Below are 20,193 nucleotides of genomic sequence, written 5' to 3' on the forward strand. Positions count from 1 at the left end.
ATGATCTATTTTAAGTGATCTCATATCATTTCAAACTGGCATGTCAACTGCCTTTAAAATAATAAGCCATGAGCGAGACTGATCGCCATCATTCAAATATACTTTCATTTATCAATTAAGATTGCATCTCTCAATGATTGAAGTGAGACTGAGGGCAAATTCTTGCTTGCCTGAATCATGTGACTTCCACCTTTGGTACAGCATACAAATTAAGAATACAGATATCAGCAGCGCCAATCAGAGGGGTGTAAGGCAAACAGGATTTGGCCCTAAAATCTTTAGCATAAGTAGGCAATTGAGCCAATTTATGTTTTAGCAATTCAGCAGTCCAGTGGATTAAAAGAACTGCAATCACTGCTGAAATGCTAACTGGAGAAGGGGAGCAATAGACAGCTCACCCACCAAGTTCATATGCAAGCATATGTCTTGTGATCCTACAGGTATCAGCAGGTTTCTCTTACTGAAGCCATTGCCTGCAAGGCAGAAGGCCACAGGCTAGTGCACAGAACTGTCAATACCTTCTTGTACACATTTGCTGGTTCCATCATGCCCTTGTCATGATAAATAGAGGGAGATAAATAAGAGAATAAAGTTCCCTTGGGTTGCAGAGATGCTCCACATATTAACAAAGTAATTTGTCTAGCTCCAGCAATAAAAAGGTTATGCAGAATTATTGAGACATTGCCATACCCTCCAGCAAAAGAATGAACCTTAAAGCCTGCCTGCTTCGTGCCAACACAATCCTAGAACACTTGCAGGTGAGGGTGGGGTCCTTTAAAAAATAAAAAAGCTAATTTAGAATAAAACCATTTGTACTTTCTGTTTATTGATGAGGCCATGGTCTCCCTGTCCGTAAAGCAGGGAAAACATGAAAGAGCCTACTGAAGAAATACCATGTCCAGTTTTGGGCACCCCACTATAGACAGGCTGTGGATAAATTGAACAGAGTCCAGTGGAGGACAATGAAAATGATGAGGGGTCTGGGGCACGTGACTTCTGAGGAGATGCTGAGGGAACTGGCCTTATTTAGTCTGGAGAAGAGAAGATCAAGAGGGGATTTAATAGCAGCCAGCAGCTACCTGAAGGGCGGTTCGAAAGGATGGAGGTGGACTCGTTTCAGTGGTGGCAGATGACAGAACAAGGAGCAACGGTCTCAAGTTGCAGCAAGGGAAGTTGAAGTTAGATATTAAGAAAAACTTTCATGAGGAGGGTAGTGAAGCACTGAAACAGGTCACCCAGAGATGGTGGACGCTCCATCCTTGGAGGTTTTTAAGACCTGGCTAGACAAAGCCTTGGCTGGGATGATCTAGTTGGGGATGGTTCTGCTTTGAGCAGGGGGTTGGAAAGATGTGACCTCCTGAGGTCCCTTCCAATCCTAATTTTATATGATTTTATGAGACTGCAGCCTCACCACCCTCAGTGACATGGGCTATGTTCAGACACAGAGCTCATATTGAAATATTTTTATTAGCCAGTATCAAATAGGGATTATAGATAGATTAAGATCAATTTGTTCAGAAATTCTGTTTCTAAATTGCATGAGTCTGATATTCCTTTTTCTTCTTCTTTTTTTTTTTGTGGACTATTTATATCCAAGTTCCTCTGTGGTGCTGTGGAGATAATCTACTACAATCCAGATTTGTTTTGATGTGCCTGTTTCTTCAGAATGGAGACGGAAAAAACCAAGAGAGGACCTATACATTCATTTAGTTTTGACTTGACCTAACCCTTACATGAAAAATGAAGGAAAAACAACTTGTGCACAGGAGAATGGCTTGAGCGAACACCTGAGCTACATAAAACATTAATAACTGCATGTAACATAGCCTGTGCCAGCTCATCCATTTCATTAGAAAGACTCCTGTTTGGGACAGACTTGTCAGTTCTATCATTTTTTTTTTTTTAAAGTACTACGAAGCTCTTTTCTTTGTAAACTCAAAACAGCAGCTCTCTGTCCCCATCATGTTCGTTTCTCAAAACAAAATGTAACTTGTATAAGCTAGGAAGGAACTGAAATGGCAAAGCTGAAAGACAAGATGCGTGAAGCCTATACTGTTGGGAAGAGCTGTTTGTACACTTGTCCTAAAACTGCCAAGGAACAACGTAAGGCACAATGGGTACATCTACAAGTTCATTAATGTGCTTTTGCCACTGTGCATGAAATTTAGTACCTCTAATGTGAAGTTCTAACTAAATGCGCATTAGGCTGCCCTAATGGGCACAAATGAAAATGCACACTTTTTTAGTGACGTTTAATGAGCAGTCGCCTAATTTTACAGAGCATTAGTGTATTAGCATGGTTTTTACCATGACGCTCTAATGCAGGGGTTTTCAAGCTTTTTTGGTCGGGGTACCCCTAGCATCCAGTCAAGACTCCCCCGGCAGCCAATCGAGAAGGAGGGGGGTGGGGGGAAGTCGCCCAACAGCCAGTCGATGAATGGGGAGTAGAGGGGGTCTCCTAGCACGGCACGCGGCAGTGAACCCAGAAGTGTCAGTGGCTTCTTTGCACCACTGCCGTGTACACCCTCAGGCCTTCCAAAGTACCCCCAGGGGTATGCATACCTCCAGTTGAAAACCACTGCTCTAATGCACAGTAAATTAAGCTACTATGCATTAAAGTGCATGTGTAGACATGCCCATGTGCTACATACCCAATCATATATACATGAGTTCAAGAGAAAATGATTCTTGAAGAAACCTTAGAAAGCTGTAGGATTTGTCTTTTTAATGCTTATAACTGTTGTTATATGACCAAGAGAAATCTCTCTCATGTAAATACATTTGCAATAAAAAGAAAGGGGTACTAAAGTTTGCATGGTGCTAAATATTTCTTCAAATTAAACAAGTTTCAAAGTTCAAAAGAAAATTTTCAATCTATTCCTGTGCACTACAAATGTACTTGATTAAAAGCACATTTTTCAATTCCCTTCTCCCCCCTTTTTTTCTGCACCAGGCATGAGCGCCCTGACCTCCCCACCTGCTGCTGCGGGGATGCGCACCATTGGGGGAGTATGTGGGGGATTCCTACACCCCCCCCATCCTCCCTCACACCTTACTCCCTGCCCCCACAACCCCCATCAGCATATACATATACACCACCCCCCAAGAGAGCCACACTTATGGCCCCCTACACAGCCACATCCTCTCACAACACCCCCACATACACATACAATATGAGTGACACTTTATTTTTGAGTTATTATGCAATCCCTTCTATATACAGTACACAATCACAAGTCACAATAAATATTTTTGTAATAAAATTAAGTAGCTGTTTGACTTCTAGTGTATGATTTGGGGGTTCTTTTTTGGTTCCAAAATGGCAACCCCCCCTCCCAAAAGGAGTATTTGGGGGGGAAGGGCAGCAAGAGGAGTGACTTCCAGTGGCAAAGGTCAGGGGTTAGGGGGCAGGACTTCTGGTCCCAATGTGGCAACCAGGGGGCGAGGCAACTGTCAAGAGGTGGGGCTACCTGTGTGACCCGCAAGAGCTCACCAAAACTTGTTAAGCTGCCCTCTGCCTGCCATAATTGCCTGTCCCCGCTCTACATGAACCTAGGAATGGCATCTGCTTAACAGGACTATGTACCCATATTGCTCTTTTAGCAATTACTATTTTTAGAACAAAGTCTACAATATAAGAGGGGAAAAAAAAAAACATTTTAAGCTCTCCATCTGTCTCACTCTTTCCATACCTGTCAGGAAAAAATTAGCATCCTATTAATATTTTTAAATGGTACCATATATTAAATGTGTGTCAAATATTAACATTTTATGTTCACTCCAGATGTCTGATATACTGTTTCTCCTTTAAAACTGTCAAAAACATAACAGAAAGATAGTAAAAGGTCAAAAAAGCTCTCGGGATTTGAATGCAGCTTAATGGTTATAATGACTGAAAAAGATAGTTTTACGTCTCCATAAATCACAACTTTAGATGTCATGTTACCTCCCATGTACATATGGGGAAAATTTTCTATCGATTCGTGAAAAAATTGTTTTTTAACAGAATAGTTGATAACAGAATGAAAATCGCTACAGTCAGAAAGGTGGTTATATATTTGCAAAACAATTATTTTAGCTGAATGATAGGAAATCCTAATTTCCCCCCAAATACTAGTCAGTTATTATTATAACAGATCGTATGTGAAGTGTACACAGTTTCATTAGCAAAATACTTTATCTCAGCTTTATTTAAAAACCTAATCCATTATACACCATCACAAAGCTAACACTTCTGTTTTGTACACACATGATTTATGCCCCCCAAAATTGCAAAAATTTTGAGGTATTCTCCTCTCTCCTTCCGGTGGTAGGTGGGGACAGCAACACAAAACCTGCACTGGCGAAGTCAACCAGTGCTTATGGAGTTGGTGCCGCCAGGCGGGCCTTGGGTTACTATATAACGACCCATGCTTTCAGGCGGGGGACTTGCTGGGGCGGGATGGGCTTCACCTCTGTCCTAAAGGCAAGCATGTCTTCTCTTTCAGCTTGGCTGATCTCGTATGGTGAGCTTTAAACTAGCCTCGCCAGGGGAGGGGGCCGCAGGAAGATGAGGAGACGCCACCTGAGCAAGGCAGGTGACACATGCAAGGAGTGCCCAGTTAAGAAACAAGGGTCTGGATAGTCTTCCTAATCGGGGGGGGGGGGGGGAGGGAGAAGGGGCAAGCACAGCTATGCAAGGCCTTAAATACCTGTATACCAATGCTCGGAGTATGGGGAACAAACAGGAGGAACTCACCCTCAGAATAGCCAGTTCAAACCTAGACATAGTGGGGCTTACAGAAACATGGTGGGATTCATCCCACGACTGGGCAGTTAGCATTAGGGGCTATAGGCTCTACAGGCGGGATAGAGAAGGAAGGAAGGGATGGAGTCTGGTGCTCTATGTCAAAGAGCAATACACATCTTCTGCCAGCAAAATGGGGTCAGAGGAGGGGCAAGCTGAGGTACTCTGGGTCAAGATACAAGGGGGTTGTGGGGAGAGGGATTTAACTGTGGGGGTCTACTACAGACCCCCCAACCAAGGGGAGGAGCTGGACCGGGAATGTTTGGGCCAGCTTGCAGAGGCACTTAAGGCAAGGGATGTAGTTGTCATGGGTGATCTAAATTACCCGGACATCTGCTGGGAGGAGCAGTCAGCCAGGTTGGACAATTCTAGGAGGTTCCTGGCCGAGATACAGGACCTCCACTTAACCCAGGAGGTGCACAGTCCCACCAGAGGAAATGCCCTGTTGGACCTGGTTGTGGCCACAGGCGATGATCTGGTAAGGGGCCTCCAGGTCCTGACCACCTGGGTGATAGCGATCATCGCTTGCTGGAATTCATCCTCCAGCGTAGGGTGACAAGGGCCTACAGCAAGGCGGTAGCAAGGCCAACTTCAACGAGCTGAGGAGATTGGTGGGAGAGGTGCTGGGGTTCTCGAGGGCAGGGGAACTCAGTGCCCAAGATGAGTGGTCGTTCCTTAAGGAGATGATACTCAGGGCCCAAGAGGTGACAATCCCAACAAGAAGCAAGGGGGGCAAGAGTGCCCAAAAGCCTCCCTGGCTCACCAAGGAAGTCCGGGAATGCCTGGTTGCCAAAAAGACGGCGTACACCTGGTGGAAAGGGGGGACTATCTCCAAAGAAGAGTATACCTCCATTGCCTGGGCCTGTAGGAGGGCTGGTAGGAAAGCTAAGGCGGACATAGAGCTGGGACTAGTGTCCAAGATCAAGGATAATAAAGAGTCCTCTTTCAAATATATAGGGAGGATGAAGAAGGCGCCGGGAAATGTAGGGCCCCTGCAAGATACGCTGGGCAATCTGGTGATTGTGTCAGAAGAGAAGGCAGACATCTTTAACAAATTCTTCACCTTCATTTTCTTGGCCAGGGACCGGGACTCCCCCACCGTGATTCAAGACGGACTTGAGGGGAACTCCCCAAGACCTAAGGTTGAGGAGGACCAGGTTAGAGTACTTCTGGAGTGGCTGGACATGTTCAAGTCAGCAGGTCCAGAGATGCTCTCCACCCCAGGGTGTTGAGGCAGCTAGCAGGGGTTATTGCAGGGCCCTTGGCACGGCTTTACGAGAGCTCGTGGTGCTCGGGCCAGGTACCAGATGATTGGAAGATAGCCAATGTGATCCCCATCTTTAAGAAAGGGAGGAGGGAGGACCCAGGCAACTATAGGCCCGTCAGTCTTACCTCAATCCTGGGGAAACTCTTTGAGAAGATCATCAAGGAGCACATCTGTAATGGGCCGGCATCAGGGGTGATGCTGAGGGGCAACCAGCACGGTTTCATTAGGGGCAGGTCCTGTCAGTCCAACCTGATTGCCTTTTATGATCAGGTCACAAAAGCATTGGGTGCAGGTGTCGTTGTGGATATAGTCTTTCTGGACTTCAGCAAGGCCTTTGACACTGTCTCTCGCTCCATCCTTGTTAATGATCCGGGGACAGCAGGGCAGACCCTACAATGAGAGGCTACGGGACCTGAACCTGTTCAGCCTTCACAAGAGAAGGCTGAGGGGGGACCTTGTGACCGTCTGTAAACTCACTAGGGGGGACCAGAAGGGTTTGGGAGAGACCTTGTTTCCCCTAGCGCCCCCCAGGATAACAAGGAATAACGGCCACAAGTTGTTGGAGAGTAGGTTCAGATTAGACATCTGTAGGAACTACTTCACTGTCAGGGCGGCTAGGATCTGGAACCAACTTCCAAGGGAAGTGGTGCTGGCTCCTACTCTGGGGGTCTTTAAGAAGCAGCTCGATGCCTACCTGGCTGGGGTCACTTAAGCCCAGTTTCTTTCCTGCCCAGGCAGGGGGTCGGACTTGAAGATCTACAAGGTCCCTTCTGACCCTACTTCTATGATTCTATGAAAAATAAAGCATTTGGTTTCCATCAAAATGAAGATCCCTCTTAAACTGCTCTCCTAATCCAAAGGCAGATACCAAATATCAGAATTGCTCATAACTATAGCACTAAACAATAGCACTAAACATCTTGCTCTTTTCCCAATCCATTATAAGAGTCATGATTAAGTATGCTAGAACAGGGGTGGGCAAAATACAGCCCATGGGCCAGATTTGGCCCTGCCCAGCCCAGTCATGGGGGTAGCCCAGGCCATACCACATGCAGCCAGTCCCACCACCCTGGGCACAAGGAGCACCTGGCGCAGGGGTGGCAGTGTCTCTGGACTTGACCCTACTACCCAGGCACCTTGGCCCATCCACCCTGCACCCATCACCAGGACACTGGACAGAGCGGGAGAGTGGGGTCTCCACGGAGACTGGCCTGGGACCCCCGCAGGCGGGGTGTGCTTGGCCGGGCAGATGGGGTGGGTCCACAGGTGGCCGGGGAATGGCATCCAGGAGTGGGACAGGTAGGCAGGGCCAGGGCCGAGATTGTGCGGCAGTGACAATGTAGGGTTGGGACCTAGGGCAGACCTGCGATCTGCTTCCCCCATGTCCCTGTCCACGGAACCGGTGCCTGTTGCAGGGACATGCGGGGAGTGGATCAGGGTATGCCCTGGGCCCCTATCCTGCACTGTCATCACCCTGCTATCCTGGCCCTGCCTGCCCGTCCTGCTCCTGGATGCAGCTCCTCACTCACCTGCAGCCTCATCCAATCTGCTCGGCTGGGTCAGCGCCCCCTTCCTCCCTCGCTTGTCCTGTAACAGCTCACCAAAACTCCTTACGTGGCCCTCCAGCCCAAAGAATTGCCCACCCCTGTGCTAGCAGTTCACGATCTAGCTCAGGTTGTACCCTAGGTACAGGCACATAGAAAGGCTGCACAAGCAGTAAGTTAGGAGTATTCTGAAAGTGCATGCTCAAGCACCAACATCCACCAGAATGGCAGCTCCCTTCTGCTCTCTCGGCAGTCAAATGAATGCTTGCTACTGACTTCCACAGCAGATCAACCCATAGTCGAGCTGAGTCTGAAAATACTAAAGCACCTACGTAACTCTGAACATATGACTAATTCTAAAGACTTTTCAGGGCCTATTCGCAGTGCTCAAATTGTGTGCGCACTTTTGCAGAGTCAGATGCGTTGTTTTTTTTAAATTTGAGAGATGCGAGGCAGAAGGTGATCTGATATATTTACCAAACCATGGACTGCAGCATCTTCTAGGATGAATTTGTTTTCCAATCATGCAAGTCAATGTTGCATTGGGGGTGTGGATGTATCCTCTTTTCAGACTGGACCATGCTGCTGGAGCCTTGAGGGACTTTAAACCCAAAGCAGGTAAGAAACCCTTCTCCCCTCCCTTCCCTAACCCATCCACTAGCAGACATGCTCAGAGGCACATCCACTTTCCTTTCCTAACCCCTGTCCCCTGCTACTGTGGCTGCTTTGCCCACTGTCCCAGGGATGGGGCAACCTTCAGAGCTCCTCCTGCCTGCTTCAGCTGGGCTGTGCAGGGGCTGGGCTCCACTAGAGCCACAGTCTCTACACTGCCCTATTCAAAGTGGCAGTGGCACATCGAGCCCAGGGACAATGTTTTGCCCTTCATCTCAATGACCATCTTGGCTTAACATCGTTGTGTATTCAACTACTAGCAGTTCCAGTGATGGGTAAAAAAAACAAAACAAAACAACCCCAAATGATTACTACACAATATTTGGTAAAGATTTCTAGAACCAGCTGTGGATATAGCGTGGCTGCTTATCTCACAGGCCAATGCAACAAAAATGCTAGCTGAGAGTTCAACTTTTGACCAAGAGGGCTGGGTTGATCTTTAGTGGAGTACCATGAAATGCAGCCATCCTGCTCCTGTTTCCTGAGCTAGCTCATTAATTCAGAGCTGGCTGAGGGAGCTTTTTGCAGAGCACAGCATTGTTCAACGTAAAAATGCTCTCAGGAGTGATATCTACCTAATTAGTGCTAAGGTATCCTGACCTGTGTCATCCAAATCAGTGGTGCTCCACAACTGGCCCTCTAAGCCATGTCATCCAGCCTCTGGGGCTCCCCACAGGTCTGGAAATGTGGTGGTGGTGGTGGGGGAAACAGCAGCAGCATTATCTGGTCCCAGAACCATTGCAATTAATATTGCCACGGCTCCCTGGCCACCAAATTTCTGGACTCGTGGGGAAACACACAGTCAGGATGGCATGGCCCTGCATGCCAGATTTCACCAGGTCGTTGTCACGCTGACCTGAAGACTGACCCCATGTAGGGCGTCTAGCCAGCATACCAACCTGGTGCCAGTCCTCCAGCCCATGGGGCGGGAGAGGTTGAGCAACACTGATTTACAGCACTTTCCATGGTACTTTACCATGCCACCTCTTTTCTTTTACTGATGGAGGAAGACAAGAGATACAACTGCTGCACTATCTTCTCATAACTAACAACCGCTTTAGTCAACAAGCCCAGGACGCCTCAATTAATTTCGGTACCAGCTCCCAATCACACTGCGGTAACTAGTTGACACTACAGCTGCCTCTTTTCTTGCATTTAGCTGAATAACATGTTTATAGCGTGGGTGTAAGCCACGTCCCATCTGTGGAGGATGACAAAAATTCTCACCTTTTCCACGTGCTGGTTTGGACAGCGATTTCTAGCACAACCATTTTGGCTTGTATATCACCTTCTGCTTGACACCTCAGACTTGCACATTTTTGAATTACCACAATGCTGTGAAAGTCAACATGCATGCACATACGCATACGGAACGATGACATTGGTAGCACGGACGCTGAACTAGCCACAGCAGTGGATTTTCATCAATCTGTTCCTATAGATAACTAGGGGGATGACCCATCTCCTTAGCAATAAGGAAGATAGGGGGGAGGGAGTGGGGGTGGGGGGAGGACACAGAAACTTGAATTAGGAATACATATCAACTGGAAGAGGGGGAAAAAAAAAAAATCAGAAAGCTCAGCTGGCTGTAAAATGGCCCCTTTCAGATTATAGCTGCTTAGTTCTGCTAAGCTGAAGAGGTCACAAAAGCCACATCACTACAACCCCAACATCAAACTTTTTCCCAATCTCTTTGCAATGACATCCATGTTTAACATAGCAGTACTTTGGAAATATGACTGTATAATAATAATTAAGACAAACAAGCAAACAAACCTACATCTTTCAGAATGCTATTTAAGGCCCGAAGCCAATTAGTCAAAGACATTTCAGAATACAGAATGAATTATCAAATGCACTCACAGCTCTTCACCCCAGAGGAAAAAAACAAACAAACCCAACAACTCTCAACTTCACTCCTGTGTATCTGCCTGCTAGGTTCATCCAAATATTTGCGTTTTAGCTTCCATGAGTTTTGCTGCTTAATAGTTGCTCTTCACTACACAGAGACAGTTATTAATTCTTCCATCGTGAAAATAGGCACATCCTAGTAACGCGGAGGAACAAAAATGCTTTTCCCAGTAGATACAGCTATGCAACTAAATGAGTTTCAGCAAGGCTCACTCATAGACAAAGGAAGCATTTGACTCCAAAGGTTATCAAACAGTAATAAAATTACTGTGAAACGGGAGCCATTGAACTCCAGGAATTAAACTGGAGATAGGTACATACTTCAAAATCCAGGGAAATCCCACTATCTTTGTGTGTCCCTCTTTTTTATACACACTCACTCATGGACCCTCAGCTTCACCCAATTTCTCTTTTCAAGACCTCTGCTTCACAAACGTAATCTTTTCTCACTTTATTCAAAGGGGAGTCAAACAATGTGGAACCTACCCTTTGAAGATCCAACATGGGATGACTCAGAAACTGGAATTTTAATTCATTTCACAACATACCCATCTACCTCTTAATAGTACTGAAGTTTTAATGGCCTTCAGATCTGGCTGGAAATCAGCCAGGTAAAAAAACCCAACAGCTTACTTGGTTCTTGTCACCATGACCCTTTTAAATCTTTGCAAGGAACTGATCTTTATTTAAAAGGCAAGCAAGTCTTTCACAGGACAGCAGTGTCCACAAACAGATGTGTATTTGAACTAAAAGTTCAGAGTTTCAGCTGGTTGGGGAATTTTGCCTCTCATACAGCTCGTAAGAAAGGCTGCAATCTAGGACTATGTGAATAATAGATTTTTCAGGTCAATGGCAGACCTAGAAAAAATAATCAGAAAGAAAAATAGTGCTGTGTGCCAACCTGAAAGCAAGGTGTTTTGGAAGTTTTGGCCAATGAAAAAATGCATGTTGTATTTCAAAGCAAAACAAACCAAGTTGTAGGTTAATCTGGGGTTGTGTCTCGACCCTGAAACTCATTCCAGTTTGTATAACTGATGAGGCATTGGGCCCTAGAGAAGACAATTATTGTATAGCCTTGCGATTAAAGTGCTCCCCTGGAGATAGGAGACTTCAGTTCAACTCCCCATACTGAATCAGACAGAAGGGGGATATGAACCCGGTCCCCCATATCCCAGACTGGGAATTTAAAAGAGTGGCTGCCACCATCCTTTTGTCCTTGCTGCTTTTGGGAATGATACTTTGCGTCCCCTTGTGAACTCGGCTTGCAAATCCAACTCACATTCGTGAAGAAAGTTTCAGATTGATATAACTGGCTGAAAATAATTCACTCAACCCTGATGCTAACCTGCTACCGAGTGTCCTCATCACAAAGAACATCACTGAAAGGCACCCGACTTGCCCATCTGGTTATTAAGAGAGAGCTCAGAGAAGAAAAAAGAAGTTAAACAAAAAGCTGAATGGAAAAAAGATTATGGACTTTGTTGCAAGGAGAGTGTACATTCTGCTTTTTCTGAGTTAGGTGTCATCTGCCAATCAACGTAGTAAGTGTTGATTGCATGATGGGCTGCAATTACTGAACACAAGTGGGAGAGACACTGCACCATTTTATTTATTGATTTCATGTCAGGCTAAACCTGATCCTCATGCTCAGCCCCATCCAAGCAACTCTGATTGACATATGTTTGCACTGAACATGTGGAAAATACTAGACCCAGTGAGAAATACTATTTGCTTCTGTAGTTTTGTGCTGTGCTCTCTGTATGTTGGCAGAGAATAAACGGGGCCAGCTCCTGCCATTTTGGTACTAGGAGCAAGAGAGCCCAAGGAGTCCTCAAAGGTAAGGTATGAGAAGGAACTGGATGATTGTTGCTCGAGTGAGAAAGGCACTAATTTGATAACCACTGCTTGCGAAATCACTAGCATGCAGAGTACTGATGTGGAGGACATGGGCCTCTGCATTTTGGGGAATAGATCTTCTTATGATAGGACTCTGGCTGGGTCCTTTAAGGGGGGGGGTGCACCCGGCCCGAGGACCACCCCAGAGATTGCTGCCCTGGGACAGGCCACATGGGCTGTGCGTGTGCTAGTCACTGAAACGGATATAAATTAGTTGTCTTGTTGTGGCAAGGGATGCAGACCAAGAAGTTTTCCTGAGATAGCAACATAAGCGGACGCATGCCTAGTGCCACCCAAAGGCAGATCCGCTGCACCTCCTTCGAAGGGCAAAGCATGCGAAGTGGGTTGCACGTGGGGCGCTCCTCAGGCAGGGCAGGAGTGTCCGGAGATCCCACCATGCTGCTCGCTTCGGTGTATGAGCTACAGCCTGGCATCCGTTCACGTTAGCAGCCACACAGCAACCGGCTGAACCCGAAGCGTTTCTTACCTCCAGAATGAGGCGGCGTCCCACAAAGCAGCACCACTCCCTGCCCTTCTCGAACGGACACCGTGCTCCTCATTTTAGTTTTTAAGTTGTCAAGATCTGTTTTGGAAAGAAGGGGAGAGCTGGAGATCAGGGACCAGACAACAGCAGAGGAATAAACAGAGGACACTGTTTTGCCACCCTTGCTAACAATAAGCAGTAATGACTACATCAGTGATTGTCACCTGGGGGCCACACAAGATCAGCACCATTAGGTGTGCAGATACCTGTACATGATTCACCAGATAAACCCAGAGATTTCAACCAAGAGCCCAAAGTGTCAAAACATTTTGACCTGTTGTGGTCTTCCCGAGTACTTCCCAAGAGAAGAACTGTTTTTTCCACCATCATTAAAAAAAAAAAAAAAAAAAAAAAAAAAAATCAAGGAAGCTGAGACAACATTTTTTTGAGAGGGGCTCCAAACTCTGTTAGGCTTGAAGCCATAGTATATAGGCAACCTCTATACGATGCCATCATCTCCACTGATTTCAGTAGACAGCTGAGAGAGGAGATGTATGCTCCACAGAAGTCAGAGTGAATGACAGATCAGGACCAAAGCAGCAGGCATTTTATAAGGGCACTGGGTCCGATTTTTATCTGACCTGTGCTGGTTTTACTCCACCCCAACTCTGCCAATTAAAATGAACTTACCAATGGATTTCTAGGCAGCAGATAGATTTAAACTGTTTTAAATTTGAAGATGCTATAAAAGAGGTGCAGGGCTTTTGGTCAGGAATGAGCATCAGCTGTTCCAGTGTAACACTTATGTCTGTCCACTTATATAGTGAGCTAAACCACTATGACTTGGATCCATTTTTGCTCTACTTATACTAATATAGGAACGGGCAGATGTAATAGGTATACCAGTCTAACTGTTATGTCCGTCCACACCCTTTGTTAGAACAGAGTCTTCTACTTGTCACCTTTTGGTTACCACATTTTTATGTGAAACAAAGAATTTGATTATGAGGATGAGCATCAAGGATCGGAGCCAAACAATCCCTCATCACCAGCAAATGCAAAATTGTTCAGACGTTGGGGAGTTTTATTAGTGGAAAAATAACTTCTTGAAGTAGCCATCATTATTCAGCCAAGCTTAGTTATGCCTTAGTAAAGCAGACTGGACTTTTTCTACCCCCTTTTACCAAGGTTAGTCAACTGTATCTGCATACAATGCTACCACCTGCCTGTGTAAATGCAGAATTCTTGGTCAGTAATAGTTTATATTAACTTTGCACAGCAGTACAGGATGACAAGCGTCGGTGGAGAGTCTGGCCTCATTATCTCTTTGTATGATGCCAGAAACAGTCAAGTACAAAGCGAACAATTTGGGACTTCATTCTCAGAGATCAGTTCCCCTCACCCCGGAAACTCTGAATCACGCTGGAGCAGAGCTGTCAGGCGTAAGCCTGCAGAAACGTCAAGACTGGGGTTTTTGAAACCTGAGCTCGCAATGTATGGCAGCTTTCCTCTAGCAGACTCTGGGTCTGCTCTCGAGACACCCATTTGTGTGTTATTTACAGTAATGAAGAACTGAAGTGCACTGCTGCAAATTAACAGGCCAAAAAGACGACAACTCAGAGAGCCACAAGTGGAACAGGCAAAAATAAAAAAAAACAGTTCTTGTTTACAACTTTGGGTCTGGGCACAAATGTTACCATGTGCAGATGCTCAGTGACACCCCCAGCGGGCCTTTTAAAGCAAGATGTCTTTACAGCTCAGCACAATACAAATAACGGGTCGACCAACAATGGCTGCTTTCCAAAGTATAACTTCTTTATAACATTAAAAAGCAACAGATGTTCACCCAACCAGTCTATTCAACAACAGCAATTAAGCATCTCAATGCCACAGTTTTAACAGGACAAACTGTTTGCTAGATGCAACAATTATAATGTGTTGCTCCATTACTCATATTATTATTCTTTGAGAGAGGTTTCTTTTTTTAAAGTTAAAAGACAAAAAAAAACAACCTTGAAAAAGGGAAAACATCTGTGAGCTCTTAATAAGTCTATTAATACATGCACCTGTCCAACTCCCACGCGATATTGGTACATCATTATGTTTGTTGTATTCTGACTTGGGTAGTCAGCGGCTTCTCAGTCAGAGCCCTTTCAGCCTTACTGCCCCTTAGTGACCCCCTTGAACACACGGGCTTGGCAGCATGTACAAATATGTAGCATTAAGCTGCATGAGAGGGACTCATTGATTCGACTCTAAATTTACCACCTGATGTGTAGACAAGCCAGCGAGACCTCAAATTTTCAGGGATATCCACCAATTTTAAGGTCTCCAGCAGGACACCCATAAGAGATGCAGATCAGGCACTGCTCCAAGTGACTACTGCAGGAGGTCAGAAAAACCTGGCGCCTACTCCACTGCGATTCTGTCCGGTTCCTCACAACCAATTTGACACCATGATTCATTAGCCACTGTTAATGTATTTGTACCTAACTCCTTCCAAAGAGAGGCGACACTACGAAGTGAAAGTTAGTAATACTCTGAGTGTCAACTATCACTGTCTCCGCTAGCTCTGGAAAGGCACACAGAGCCATGCTTCCCTGTGTAGGTAAGGCGCATACTGCATTGGCCTCACTCCTACATTATGACCTTTTTCCTGCCCTATTTTACTCTCCTCATCATTCACCCATACTGTGCAGTAGAATCAGCTCTAAATGATTGCTCTAAAAGTTAATTTAATTAGAAAAGTTAGAAAAAATAAATATCTAGAAAAGCAAAGGAACTATTTAACATATGGGATGTATTTAGGACTCAGCTTTGCTCTTTCGTATCAGGGCAACCCCATTATTAACTCATAAGTAATTATATATATTGCAGTACTAAAAGAGTCCATCTTAATTATACATAGATATTTACTCATTAACTATTGCTTCTGAGACTAAATGGTTGTATCCTGTGCTACCTTCCACCCTGTCAAAGGGAAATTGTACAACACCATGCATAATAAAATTAGACCTATTAAACCAACAATATATACAACCATCCTACCCCCAAAAGCAAGTCTTGATTATTTTGTAGGAGTCCAACTACCTTACATCACAATTCTTCAGATCAATCTTCTGCAATTTTGCATTACAGAAGGTATTTATCATGGATTACAAAAACAGACAAGGGAGTAGTTAAAAAAAAAAATCCAGAAAAAAATTATCTGAGCCACATTGAGAACTTCCTGGTAATTACTGAAAAATGGCTTTTCTATGGCAATCTCAGACTTACAGAGCATTTTATAGACTGGATTAATCATCCAGCTGAAGAAGGACATCATTATAAATCTTTAGGTTTTTCTCTCGTACTTTCTGTCTGATATCACTTTGCAAACAGCGCTAATTAAAAACAATCACATATCATTGTTCTGTGGAGAGGAGGAGAGATTTGTATAGAAACAGCACGCTGGATAGTAATATCAGTGCATGTTACTCTAATTTTGAACAAAAGGGGGGTATTAAGGGAATTTATTACAATAATAATTAAAATGGAATTCATTATTTTGTCCCTCTCCCCAACGTAAGATGTTACATTTTTGGGGGGAGGAAAAGGGCTTTTTGTACTCACGGAAGATCGAGCAAAACAGAAAGTTTGTCTTACCTTGTAATGGCAGCATTCTGGAAATTTTTTAAAAGCCTAATGTGCTTTGGATCTGTTCCAGTTGCTTTCCTGGAAACATAATTTACTTTCTTGGAAAGGAGGATATCGATGGCAGAAAAGAAATACTGCCCATTTTGGACATACAAGTGATTGCATATGCACGGTCATTAATGGCATTCGTATAATGCAGATGCTGTTCGTATGTCTGGGGACAGCTAAGGACAATGGGACTTTACTATTAATTAGGGATATTAATCTTACATTAAATAGTAGTAAAGTCGTTTTATAAAAGGTTGGGATGGGCATCTCCTAACAGAGCTGAGAAATAAAAAAGTTCTCAAACAAAAACAACAATCTTCACGGCGATGCCAACGTGAGGTTTTGTCGATACCTGTAGAGTTACTTTGGAGTTAACTTCACTATACACAGGAACCATTATCTTGGTGTGCAGTCTGAGCAAGGAGCTCTGCAAAGGAGCAATGACTTCTTCCCATCTGGTATTGCATTGTGTACTGGCAAAACTTAAATAGTCCACAAACCAGATAGTCTGCTGCCGCTTTGGAGCTCACCTTTTACTTTACCTCCAGACCAGGGGTCAATACTCATCCAAGTGCAATTAATTCCTTGCGGCACTAGTCAAGGGAAGGTGGGAAGCTTCTGGCACAGAAGAGACCAGAGTCATGAGTGAGGACAAATACAATCATGAGCAGTGGGTGAAAACTGCTCTCAGAGTTGGTCAGTCTTACTCCCTGTCCTCATGCATGGAAGCACAGCAGTGCTGTCAGTCTAGGGGGATTTCTAGAGCCTCACAAACAAAAGCAGCCTTGGGCCTTTTGGTTGCAGCCTCTTCTAAGCATCTTGGAAGGAAAGAGGACTACTTCATATCCCTACAGCTAGAAAAGCATGTTAAAGAAACATGAAGGTTGCAGAGTCAAGCAATCAAACTGTAAGACGTGCCAAAATCAATCAAGGTTGTGCATGCAACTTTAATTGAGCTTCCCTTATTTCCTTGTCCCTTCCAGCCCATCTCTGCCACTTTTCATTGCTCTTCACAGCTTCTTATTACTCCAGTTCCCTCTACGAGACCTCTGATAAATTCTTGACTCCCTGCCTCCACTGTTCTGCATCCCTCTTTGAGGCTTGGTCCCAGGCTTGCCTAGCCTGTCTCAATCTCCCACCCAAAAAACTACTCCTTCTGCTGCCCCGATCCAGCTCTTCTGATCTCTGTTTTTTGGTTGGGATCCAAGTCTCTTTCTCTTCCATACTGCCTGTGTGCTAGCAGGGGAAGCACAGAACATATGTGCACCGCCAGCAGAATTTCTCCCAGAGGTTGGATTTATATACGTCTCCTGGAAAGAAATACTGATGTAAAGACTTCAAGTGATAATGAGCCAGCCACTTAACCCAGGTAGCTCTTCCAGTGTTTAATTACCTATGTTACTAGGAAATTGCATCTAATTTCAAGGCTGAGTTTGTCTGACTTCAGCTCCCAGCCACTGGACCTCATTACTCCTGTTTGCTAAATTGAAAGCTTCTGCTCACAAACACAGTCGTATCTCTTTGCCATGTCGAAGTACCTATCCCCTCTGAGAAAGCCGCGTTTCAGCCTTTATGCTGACAACCCCATTACGCTATACTGTGCATGCCTCTCATCCTAAGGCTTTTTTCCCCCCGATCATAGCTCATTTCGGCAGCCTTCATTTCAATTCTCTCATGTATTTCCACATTCATCTTCTAATGTCGACACCAAACTGGGACAAAGAATTCCAGGAGCGGTCTTCTCTGTCTGTGCGCAGAGGCCACATCACTTCCCTGCATCTGCTTCATATCCCTCTGTTATTCATCCAAGAACTGCATTAGTGATCTTAGAGCTGAAAGCCAATGTCGAATCAGTACCTGCTTGAGTCTCTCCTCCTGACAGTATAACCCCCACTGTTTTTCCTCCTGCATGCATCAAGTTGCATTTGGGTATTAACATATTTGGTTGGACTAAACTCATTTCACCAGGGGTTTTGGATCAATCTGTAAGAGCAACTGGTCCACTTCATTATTTACTGTCCCACCAATCTCTGTGACATCTGCAAACTTAAGCAGTAAAGATTTTGCATCATCATTCACATTCTTGATAAAAATGCCAAAGAGCATTGGACAAGAGACCCATGGGGACTCTCTAGCTCCTCATTAACAACTACATTTTGGACTGCATCAGTAAACTAGATTTAAATCCATCTAGTTTGCCTTGTTAATTCCATATAACGAACATTTTCTAATCAAAATGTCTTGTGGAACAAAGTCAAATGCCCTGGAGAAATCTCAAGGATAATATATCAACAGAGTTGCTTCTATCAGCCAGTATTCTTGTCAAGAAAAGAGAAAGTTTATTTGAGAAGACCTACTTTCCATCAAGCCATGTTGATTGGCATGAATTATAATCAACTGCCCAAAAATCGTATCAAGCTCAATGATTTATAGTTCCCTGGGTCATCCCTTTTACCCTACATTAATGCAGGAATAACAAAGTTATTCCAGTTCTTGGACCCCATGTATCATTTAGTATTGTCTAGAGTTGTTTTTGACTTTAAAATGTTTTTAAAATGTTTTCTTAATTATTTCAACCCTACTGACCACTGTTATTTCATTGATTAACTTAGTTTTCCTTATGAGTGACCCACATTTTTAATTTATTTTACCATTAACTTGCCTCCCATCCCTTCCCCCATTTTTATCTAAACTAAGTTATACACTACTTGCACTTGTATGAGCATTCTGAAAGCAGGTTATGTCTTGATAAAGGTCAATTAATGATAAAGTTAATTTAAATGTCTGTTTTGTAGAATATAATGATCTTTCATCTGGCTTCCAGGTGCAGGGACCGCATTAGGCAAGGTTCAAAAGCCTTAGATATGCCTCAGAAAAACCTTTCAGGGTTTCTATACGTTTTGTAAGCCTTTGCTCTTTAGGATTAAAATTTTCCAGGCTAAATATGATTTTTTTTTGTTATTTTGGTAAAAATACTTCAGCCAATTTAGAACAGGAGACAGGTAAAATGCTTTGTTTAAAATCCAGAGTGCTAGAATTGGATGACTGTCAAATAAAACAGTATTACTGCCTTACCATTTCAGGATAAATAGAAGTATAATAATCCCCAAGTTTAGAAAAGGAAAAAAGGGAATTTTTTTAGCTTTCTAAAACACTTTCTCTTACTTTCTTATTGTTGCATTAGCACCAAACATATACATTTCTATCAGCTAAAACATATGCCATTGCAAAAGAAAGATGCAAAAACTGTAATTTAGCTTTATAGAAGAGTCTCTTAATCTGCACGGAAAAATGAACATAGACAAATACATCTTTGCAAGCGTATGAAAACGAACCATATAATCTACTGGCTCCTCTCTTTCCATGTAGTGAACTTGGCGTTTAAGTCCCAAGTACACTACCCAGAAAGCATCACAAAGTATGGACTAGAACTAAGAGGAACACAACCATCACTTCCACTGCCTTTATGGATGAAATAACTGTTTATCTGCTTAGATCATAGAGCATTAAAAAGTTTATGCGATATTCATGATAATTAACTTACGTAGATTTGTGAGCACTAAGGGAAAAACAGCGATATACTGCAGTATCTGAAGCATTTTACGTAAGACAAAACAGACATGCTGCCCATATTTCCTCCTTCTCCTCTGACATCTGCTATGAAGGGGAAATAAAGGCTTTTAACTGAAGATATATATATATATATATATATATCGAGAGAGAGAGATAGTATCTATATTTAGGCACATTGATCGATCTATATCTATAGACAGATATAGATATATCTATATCGATCCATCCATCTACATCTATCTATATCTATATAAAAGATATCAATATATATTTATATCTATATATCTCCACAAGTTCCCTAAAGCTTCCTACTGAAATGTTCCAGGCAGAACCAAAGGATGACATAACACCAGCTCAAGTATTAAGCCTTTGTTCA

At 43.9% G+C, this 20,193-nt stretch overlaps 1 protein-coding gene across 2 annotated transcripts in view; it reads right to left on the reverse strand.

Moving 5' to 3' along the window:
• Positions 1-20,193, reverse strand: part of CNTN3 (contactin 3) — a 232,427-nt gene that overhangs the window by 83,582 nt on the left and 128,652 nt on the right. For both annotated transcript variants that reach the window (XM_019499647.2, XM_019499646.2), the window contains exon 3: positions 12,564-12,659. In XM_019499647.2, coding sequence (XP_019355192.2) covers positions 12,564-12,659 — 96 coding nt within the window. The remainder of the gene's footprint in view (positions 1-12,563; positions 12,660-20,193) is intronic.

The sequence above is a fragment of the Alligator mississippiensis genome, chromosome 12 (assembly GCF_030867095.1).
Source record: "Alligator mississippiensis isolate rAllMis1 chromosome 12, rAllMis1, whole genome shotgun sequence".
Classification (NCBI taxonomy): domain Eukaryota; kingdom Metazoa; phylum Chordata; order Crocodylia; family Alligatoridae; genus Alligator; species Alligator mississippiensis.